The sequence below is a fragment of the Cottoperca gobio genome, chromosome 14, assembly GCF_900634415.1.
Source record: "Cottoperca gobio chromosome 14, fCotGob3.1, whole genome shotgun sequence".
NCBI classification, from domain to species: Eukaryota; Metazoa; Chordata; class Actinopteri; order Perciformes; family Bovichtidae; genus Cottoperca; species Cottoperca gobio.
Genome location: NC_041368.1, coordinates 929,632 through 939,926, shown reverse-complemented (window position 1 = coordinate 939,926; position 10,295 = coordinate 929,632). Strand labels below are relative to the sequence as shown.

The 10,295-nt window shown below is 38.5% G+C and overlaps 1 protein-coding gene across 3 annotated transcripts in view; it reads right to left on the bottom strand.

The window, feature by feature from the left end:
* Positions 1-448: 448 nt before the first annotated feature.
* The window catches only part of jhy (junctional cadherin complex regulator), a 29,315-nt gene continuing 19,468 nt past the window's right edge, over positions 449-10,295 (bottom strand). The window contains exons 7-9 of one of the 3 annotated variants that reach the window (XM_029448401.1): positions 3,588-3,674; positions 2,482-2,604; positions 449-1,835 (exon numbers count right to left, since the gene is read on the bottom strand). In XM_029448401.1, coding sequence (XP_029304261.1) covers positions 1,626-1,835; positions 2,482-2,604; positions 3,588-3,674 — 420 coding nt within the window. In that variant the 3' untranslated portion in view covers positions 449-1,625. Of the gene's footprint in view, positions 1,836-2,481; positions 2,611-3,587; positions 3,675-10,295 lie in introns of all 3 variants that reach the window. The other 2 variants (XM_029448402.1, XM_029448400.1) reach the window with 2 other exon arrangements.

Genomic DNA, 10,295 nt, shown 5'->3' with positions numbered 1-10,295 from the left:
GAGAGAAAAATATAAGGATACAGATTATCATAATATACAAATATACACATATATATATACATATTAACATATATATATAACATATATATATATATATACTATATACATACAATATATACATATATACATACATATAGTATACATATATATATATACATACATATATTACATATATACATACATATATGTACCATACATATATATACATATATATATACACATATAGATATATATATATACATATACACATATATATACTTATACACACAAACATATATATATATATATAGATGGATAGATAGATAGATAGATAGATAGATAGATAGATAGATAGATAGATAGATAGATAGATAGATAGATAGATAGATAGATAGATAGATAGATAGATAGATAGATAGTGTATATATATAATGTTCAAGAAAAAATGGTTACTGTGTGTGTGTGAATATATTGCAACAGGAATTTACAATTATTAAGAGCTACAGCAATTTATAGTTCATCTTAGCACACTGAGAAATAATTCAAGAACAACAGGTTTGCAATAATAGTTGCATGAGAACAGTGTTCATCCCACAGTGCAAAGATTAATTTCTGCCATGCTGCTCTTTGGGTGGATCATCTTTATCCACCGCCTCCTTTTTAGACTCATGTCAAACAGTATTTGCACACACTTCTTTGAATATAGCTTTTTTCCTATATGTGCTTCATAGATAAGGATTTGACAGTATAATGGGTGCCTTAAAATGTATTTTCAGTGATGTGCAGATTTCTCAAGTATTTAACTACCTACCTCGGGAACGCAGCGACTGCAAAGACTGACTTCTTTGTTAGGGGTGCTTTATATGTTTACATGGTCTTGATGCCAGTAATGTTTGCGTATAGAGAAGATAATATTAAGATTTTGTATTTTGCAATATAGCATGGCCATTTCAAGTGCAATAGTTCTCACCAAGACTGTGCGTCACAGTCAGTGAGAGCATGTCATTAAAGCGTAATCACACTACCTCAGCATTAGTGTTACCATGCTGCTGCAACAATCAACAGGCTAAAACAAACTCTCAACTATAATCCGTTACTACGCTGTAGAAAAGTAATGATACAAACTCTGCAACAATAGAACGGAGAGAACTGTAAGATTTAGTCAGGAAGCAGCAGGTACAGCTGAATATCAAGCCCATGCCAAAGTGCTTTAAACTGCAGTTCCTTTAACAGTCAAAATAAGGCAGTTCCAAATAAAAACTGCTCATGTCTTTTTTAATGTTCACTTCAAGAATTTAAGGTCTCAGAAGTTAGTTCCACTTTGTGTAACTTGTCTTAGTGGCGGTTTTGAACTTTTGTGGCTACAGTTATTTCCAAGATTTAAGCAAGCACAATCCCAAATCCAAGCATCGAAATGACCATTGTAAAACTATTTTTGCTAGAAATAAGTAATGCAATGAATTTCTTACCAAATCTGACCTGGTGACACACAATGTTGAAAGCAATATTTATCTATTTTTTTGTAATTATTTTGAAAAACGGTAATGGTAATGAATGTTGATGTGACACGAGGCAGCATGTTGTATCTTTGAACACAAATATCTTTGAGAGCATGTATTCCATGAGCTGTTGAATTGCATCTTGATTCAGACAGCATGTACTTTTCTGAAGAGTGCCACAGCCTGCTTTTCTTCTTCATGCCGTTTTCTAAAGACTTCCAGTGTGGACAGCTGGGAGACGTCCAAGTCCTCCAAGTAAGGAGTGTGTTCAATGAAGCCTTCGGACTGGTGCTTCTTTCTCTGTTTTGGTTGAGACTGTGCAGGGGGTTTGGCTATTGTCTTGGCATATTCCAAAGCCTAAGATTAAAAGAGAGGCAGAGAGAGATACACATATGTTAATGTTATAACTAATTACTGTATACACGCTGCAGTCAGAAATGGTACTGGTCCTCCAGAAATGTCTGTAAAACATCTGTCCATGGTTATATAACTTCACTGATACATTAAAATATAATACACACTGACAACGTAACTCAAGTCAAAATGCATATACAGCCTACCTACTAACCTATCAGCTGTCTGGAAAGATAACATCACTGCTACAGGATCCTGACATGAAGTAACAAGACGCCTTAAAAAGCTCACCATATAAATCATTAATAGTATCACACATGATAAATGCTTTTCACATCACCAGTTGGCCACTCTGGCTGTAAAACAGGACTTGCAATAAGTAGCAGGTAGCAAGTCCACCATAGTTGATCAAGATGACCTAGTAATATATTTGACATGTACATGTAGTAAAGCATTCATCTGCACTTTCTCTGCAGTACTCCTTTCTGTAGTATAACTTACTGTGAAAAAGACACACACACACACACACACACACACACACACACACACACACACACACACACACACACACACACACACACACACACACACACACACACACACACACACACACACACACACACACACACACACACACACACACACACACCTTCATCCTGGGAATTTTCTTGTCATTGCCTTCCGGGTCCTTGGCCAGTAGAAAGGGAATCCTACTTATCTTTTTGTTCTGCTCGCGGATCACATTAGAATACAGCTTCTGTCGTTTCATTTTCTCAGCATGATGATGGTAAAAGAGTGAGAGAGAGGGAGGGAGAGAGAGAAAGAAATAGATTATAAAAAGGGGTTTAATTAACTGAGTCATTTCTCCCTTAAGGCTGTTCTCTTTGTGCATTCCCCTGGCAGAGCCTCTCCACGTAGCCCAACGAAACCAAACAGAGCGAGCCATTCAGTGGGCCCATCAACATTTACACATATCATTCACTAATAGGCTTGGACCTGAAGATGCCCAGGGCTCAATCTAGTGTAAATTGGCCAAACATGCTCACTTTTTACAACTGGGGATTAACAAAAGATACATCACAGCACAAAGCACTTAACTTCTTATGGGTACTCTCATTTGCTTTGTAAATGTAATTGTATCTGTGGAACAGCATGGGAGACTTTAAATGATGAACTCGAACAATTGGAAGAAGGTTAGTGGCTACACAACGACACCAGTGGACATCAGGATTCAGATACAGAAGACGGTGAAAGAATCTTGTTTGACCAAACTAATTCATTTCTTAAAGCTGACATTTCCTAACACAAAATGATGACATCATAGTATGTAGGGAGGCTTTTGTATTGTGTTCTTCTATCATTTTATATTTTTTGGCTAGAAAAAAATGTGTACACTAGTCTATAGATTATTTATTATTATCTACCTCATATTGGCGAAAAGCTCTCATAAAATGGATAATGCATAAAATAATATACCAGACATCTGACATGGAAGCTACAGGGCAGATGTGCGTCTCCCTGCTTGTGAGGTCCTCTGCCCAGTGGGAACAAAGAGTGACTGTTTGTCTCACTCAATCCAGCCTATATTGGCCTTTTTATGATAAATGAGCCAAAAAAATTGACAGGCCTGCTCATGCATTATTCAACAACATCTTAATCTATCTGTGCGGTTTCTGGATAAATGAACCCAACTAACACAAACTGAAGGGATTTCTGGAGATATAACACTGACTGATGTTGCAGGTCAATACTTACTGTCTTCTCAATGGCTGTGTAGTCAGGACCCAGGCCTTGCAGATTCATTTCTGACTTCAGCTGCTTGTAGTATTTAAGACTGTATGCCTGAGAGATAGACAGGGAGGGAGACAGAGGGAGAGAGGGAGAGACAGAGAGAGAGATTTTTTTATTTAAAAAAAACAAACGGATTACATATTTTTCATTTGTACAAATTATTTTTAAAATAAAGTGCTTAAAACAAAGAATACAAATATACACATTTAACTCTTGAGCATCACAATTCAAAAATCATAAACAATTATTTTTGTATCACTACCCTTCTACGGCACAACATGGGTAAAAAAGTACCCGCATCGACCCACAAAGCCACCCGATGCAGTAACACAAAAACCATTCCAGCTCACAGATCAAGAAAGGGAAAATTAAAACAATGACCCGCAGCAACCAAAAACAAAACATTCAATGAACAGCCGGAACACCAAATGACCAAATAAAGCGATCCCCAGAAACACAGCAAAGAAACATCCAGTCGTGCACGAAACAACACCACAGGCCAACACGGGCCACCCTCGAACCATGCCGTGCCCTAAAAAGGGGTTTGCATAGGTTTGTGTTTCAAAGAGGGTTAACAGAATAATAATAATAATAATAATAATAATAATAATAATAATAATAATAATAATAATAATAATAATAATAATAATAATAAAGAAACAAAAACAACTATCCAATAAAAACTTGTTCAAAGTGTAATTCATCATCACTGACCGAACAGATAATATTTTATAACTTTGTTTACAAAACCTGAACACTTATGTAGATGGCCAGTTTGGCTTCTCCTGAGAGGAAGTTTAGGAGCTGCCACTGTTCTTTCTTATCTTGTTTGTAGGCAGCTCCCATGATAAAAACTCTCTCAGTAAAAATAACATCAAAGAGACTAAAAACCAATGTTAAAAGAGAGAATAAACCTGTGAGTGTCTTACACTCAGTGAAAACGTGGAAGACAGTCTCACGTAGATTACAAAACGGACAATTATTTAAAAGAGCAGGATTAATAATAGAGATAAAGGCATTTGAGGCGATAGCACCATGTAAAATCCTCCACTGAAGGTCGGCAGTCCGCTTTTTGAGGGAAGGTTTGTATAAAATCCTCCACTGTGGGCCCGGTCCGCTTTCTCCACCTAGTCTATTTCTCCACACATTGGAGGGTCTACTGCACAGGCCTTTTCTGTTAATGATTTTTACACAGTTCGCTGAAAGTTGCTTTGTCTGTTCTGTGCAGCGACAGTTTTGCCGGGTTAGTGACCTTGAGCAGGGGGCCGGTCAGTTCTCTCAGCCCTGGGCTCAGGTAGATTTCTGGAAATGGGTCTGCTGGGTCTGGAACGGTCTTTCCATGACTGTATTTGATGAGGAGGCTCCTCTCCTCTCCAGAGAGTCTCTGGCTCCAGTGCTTCAGGATCCTCTTTGTTAAAATCATCCTCATCAGTTAAAAACAGAGCAGTATCCTGCCCCAGGTTAAAAACTGGAGTCTAAAAGTGGCTGTTCGGCTGGCCAGGTGGACTAGGCCCTTTCCCCCCTCCTCTCTGGATAAATACAACACCACTTATGGCACCAATGTAGACCATCTCAAAAAAATCTACCATTTTCTTCTGTTTTTTAGCTAAAAGGCCTGAGGGAGGGTCTACACAGGTCAGACGATGCCACAGTTGGGACGCCACAAGGTTGTTTAAAACCAAAACCCTGCCTTTAAAAGACATCTGAGGGAGAAGCCATTTCCATTTGGAAATCCTTCTCTCAATCTTTTCAGTGACATTGTCCCATGTCTTTTGGACTATATTTTCTTTTCCCAAAAACACACCTAGATATTTTATTCCATCTTTTCTCCAGGCGAGGCTCTGGGGCAGAACTGGGAGATCGCCACGCCTCTCCCCGACAGCTAGAGCTTCACTTTTCTTCCAATTCACACTCGCTGCAGATGCCGTGCTAAAATCTTTTACAATATTGGTAAAGATATCTGCTTCCTTCTGGCTTCCTATGACAACAATGACATCATCCGTATTTTCCTGAGGAGAGGTTCAAGGGAGAGCGCATAGAGCATTCCTGACAGAGCACAGCCCTGCTGGACCCCTCTACACACTCTAAAAGGAGCACACAGACTACCATTGAACTTCAGCACACTCTCAACTTCACTGTACAACACCTTGATCTTAGCTATGAATCCAGGGCTGAACCCAAACTTCTCCATTACATTCCAGAGGAAGTTGTGTTCAACCCGTTCAAAAGCCTTTTCCTGATTTAGAGAAATCAGACCAATATTAATGCCCAATGAGCTGGCGACCTCCAAAACATCCCAAATTAGGTGGACATTGTCTACCATGGACCTGCCGGGCACACAGTAGGTCTGATCCCGGTATATGACCTGCTCCATAGCCTTCTGTCCATTCTTTTTCTCCTGACCAAAGAAGAAAGCATCCATCTCGGTGGCATTTTGAAACCGGGACCGGACCAGTGCACCCTGTACTTTAACGTCTAGTAGATTGGCTAAAGCCATTTTCTTAGCTTTGAGGATTTCAATATATCCTCGATCTTCTGTGGATTTTTTCTAGTTCAACTATATCACCCTCCAGGTCTTTCATAGATCTGGTGATGTCTTGTGTGACATTGAGGGTAAACTATAACTCTTTTGAAAGCCTTGTTCTTACGCTCTCAAACCCAACATGGAAAACAATAAAGCCAGTTTTATTTGTTACTGTGTACCGCCCTCCTGGTCCGTATTCTGAATTTCTATGTGAATTCTCAGAATTTTTATCAAGTTTAGTCCTTAAAACAGATAAAGTAATTATTGTAGGTGACTTTCAATATTCATGTGGATATTGATAGTGACAGCCTTAATAATGCATTTATCTCAATATTACATTCAATTGGGTTCAGTCAAAATGTACATGAACCAACTCACTGTTTAAACCACACTCTGGACCTTGTTCTGGGATATGGTGTTGAAATTGAAAGTTTATCAGTATGTCCACATAATCCTCTTTTAACCAATCATTTTTTAATAACTTTTGAAGTCCTGTTACTGGACCACAAGCCAGTAGGCAAAATATCCTACGCTCGATGTTTATCTGAAAGTGCTGTGACTAAATTTAAGGAAGTGATTCCATCAGCACTTGATTCAATACCAGGACTCAATATCAATATAATGGAGGACTCCAATGCTAACTTTAGTCCCTCCCAAATTAATCATCTTGTTGATAGCGCTGCAGCCTCACTGCGAATAACACTTGACTCTGTCGCTCCTCTAAAGAAGAAGATCATAAAACAGAAAAAGAAAGCTCCATGGCTTAATTTACAAATCCGCAAACTAAAACAAAAGTCGAGAAATCTTGAAAGTAAATGGCGTTCCACTAAATTGGAAGAATCTCGTTTAGTCTGGTTAGATCATCTTAAAAGGAATAAGAAGGCTCTCCGTAATGCAAGAGCAGCTTATTACTCTTCCTTAATAGAAGAAAATAAGAACAACCCCAGGTTTCTTTTCAGCACTGTAGCCAGGCTGACAGAGAGTCACAACTCTACAGAGCCTTCTATTCCTGTATCTCTCAGTAGTGACGACTTCATGAGCTTCTTTAACGATAAAATTATAATTATTAGAGACAAAATTAATCTCCTCCTGACCTGAATTGGTAATGACTTAACTTCAACTGCCAGAATTTAAAAAACATCTGTAACTCCTGAAATATATCTAGACTGTTTTACTCCAATCAACCTTAACCAACTAACTTCAACAATCTCATCGTCTAAGCCATCAACCTGTCTTTTAGACCCGATTCCAACTAAACTGTTTAAAGAAGTTTTACCCTTAATTAACACCTCGTTATTAAATATGATCAACCTGTCTCTATTATCTAGCTACGTACCAAAATCCTTTAAAGTAGCTGTAATAAAACCACTTCTTAAAAAGTCTTGATCCAGAGGTTTTAGCCAACTATAGGCCGATATCTAACCTACCCTTTCTCGCTAAAATCCTTGAGAAAGCAGTTGCAAAACAGTTATGTGATTTTTTACATAATAATAGTTTATTTGAGGTTTTTCAATCTGGATTTAGAGTTCATCATAGCACAGAGACGGCACTGGTGAAAGTTACCAATGACCTTCTAATGGCATCAGACAAAGGACTTGTCTCTGTTCTTGTCTTGTTAGACCTCAGTGCTGCTTTCGACATTGTTGATCATGACATTCTACTACAGAGACTGGAACATTGTGTTGGCATAAAAGGAACCGCACTAAGCTGATTCAGGTCCTATTTATCTGAGCGATCTCAATTTGTACTTGTTAACGATAAATCCTCCATGACAGCCAAAGTCAGTCTTGGAGTTCCGCAGGGTTCTGTACTTGGACCGATTCTATTCACCTTATATATGCTTCCTTTGGGCAATATTATCTATAAACTTTCATTGTTATGCGGATGATACCCAATTATATCTATCAATTAAACCAGATGAAACCAATTAATTGGCTAAACTTCAAGCATGCCTTAAGGACATAAAAACTTGGATGTCTAGCAACTTTTTGATGTTAAACACAGACAAAACTGAAGTTATTATACTTGGCCCTAAATGCCTCCGAAACGCATTTTCTAATGACATAGAAGCTCTGGATGGCATTCATTTGGCCTCCAGCACCACTGTAAGGAATCTTGACATCATCTTTGATCAAGATCTGTCGTTTAACTCCCACATAAAACAAATCTCAAGGACTGCCTTCTTTCATCTACGTAACATTGCAAAAATAAGACACATCCTGTCTCAAAATGATGCAGAAAAACTAGTCCATGCATTTGTTACTTCAAGGCTGGATTACTGCAACTCATTGTTATCAGGTTGTCCCAAAAAGTCGCTTAAGACTCTTCAGTTGATCCAAAATGCAGCGGCACGTGTATTGACAAGAACAAGGAAACGGGATCATATTACTCCTGTATTAGCTGCTCTGCACTGGCTCCCGGTAAAATACAGAATAGAATTCAAAATCCTTCTCCTGACTTGCAAAGCAATTAATGGTCAGGCTCCAGCATATCTTAAAGATCTCATAGTACCTTATAAACCAACTAGAGCATTGTGCTCCCAGACTGCAGGGTTACTTGTGGTTCCTAGAGTCTCTAAGAGTACAATGGGAGCCAGTGTTCGGGAGGCAGACACTCTCCACATTTAAGAGTAGGCTAAAGACTTTCCTTTTTGATAAAGCTTATAGTTAGGGCTGGCTCAGGTTTGCCCTGGATCAGCCCCTAGTTATGCTGCTAAATGTATAATTTGTGATATTGGGCTATACAAATACATTTGATTTGATTTGATTTGAGGGTGTGCTGTTGACAAAGCATTTTTATTTCAGTCTTACCGTGGTCCCACCACTGCCTAAGACTTCTAAAATCACCCTTCCTCTGTCTAAAAACACTCCAGAAATAAATAATCTAAAAAATAAATGCAAAAGTTAAAACTGAGTTAAAATGCCAATATGCACTTTTTGGCTTAACGTTTCTAATAAAAACATTACATAAAAGTAAAGAATGATCTGTAAAACCAGCCGGGATAATGCTGCACGTTTTAAAAATATTAAAATGATGTTTGAAACAATAAATACGGTCCAACCTGGCTGAGGAAATCATTTTCTCCCTAATGTGAGTCCATGTATATTGTCTGTCATCTGAATGCATCCTTCACCACACATACACCGGACCATGGGACTGGACCAGCTGCCTCAGAGCATTCTGGGACGCTGGACTATGCGTGGTTGCGATCCAAAGATGCATTTCTTGTACAGTTAAAATCCCCTCCCAAGAATAATAAATCCTCCGAGGCACAGCCATTTAAAACATCATTAACTTTTTGTATAAACAGCTTCCTCTCTGCACCGATTGTTGGAGCGTACACATTTATAAAAACAGCTGTAAAAAGGTCAAACCTTAATTTGACTAAAAGCAACCTCCCCAGTGAGACTGGAGTAAAAAACTTGGAGAAGAGTAAGCCCACTCCTCCACTGAGAGAAGTGTTGTGGCTTAAAATTACTTCCCCTTCCCACTCTCTCCTCCGGTTTATCTCATTAAAACTGTTGCTGTGCGTTTCTTGTAAAAAAAAAAGTACATCAACATGTTTCATTTGTCACCTTTGTTTTAAGACTCTAGCTCCATTCACATTTAAAACACCCACTCTGAAAGTATCCATCACTACTGAGATGTTAAAAGCAAAAAAAACAAACAAACATATTAATTAAAACACGCATCATCATCAATATGTATTTGTTTTTTTACTTTTACCATACATTTCTTTAATCTATAATACTCTTGGTCAGTGAGGCCGGACTCCTCTCTTTGACTCATGTGGAGTCTGGCTGAGGTATTAAAAACTACCAAATCTGGAAAGTAATCCTCCACCTTTACACCATGTTGGTTTTTAATTTGTTAGAGGAAAACTTTTAAACTTTCAGCCGTATACATTGTTTCCTTCTGACTGTTACTTAAATTAAAACCAGGGATATCACCGCCGTCCGACACACACTCATCCTCACTAAGACTCTTGTCTGTCTGTCCCTGCCTTCTCACAATCTGTACCTCTTCCCCAACTTTACTGTTTTTAGCATCACTGGATGCCTTCTTCGACCTTTTCTTACGTTTGGCAACAGGTTTTTGCTGTACTGTCTCCAGTGCTGTTGCTGCCTCTTCCTTCTCTATCTCCGCTT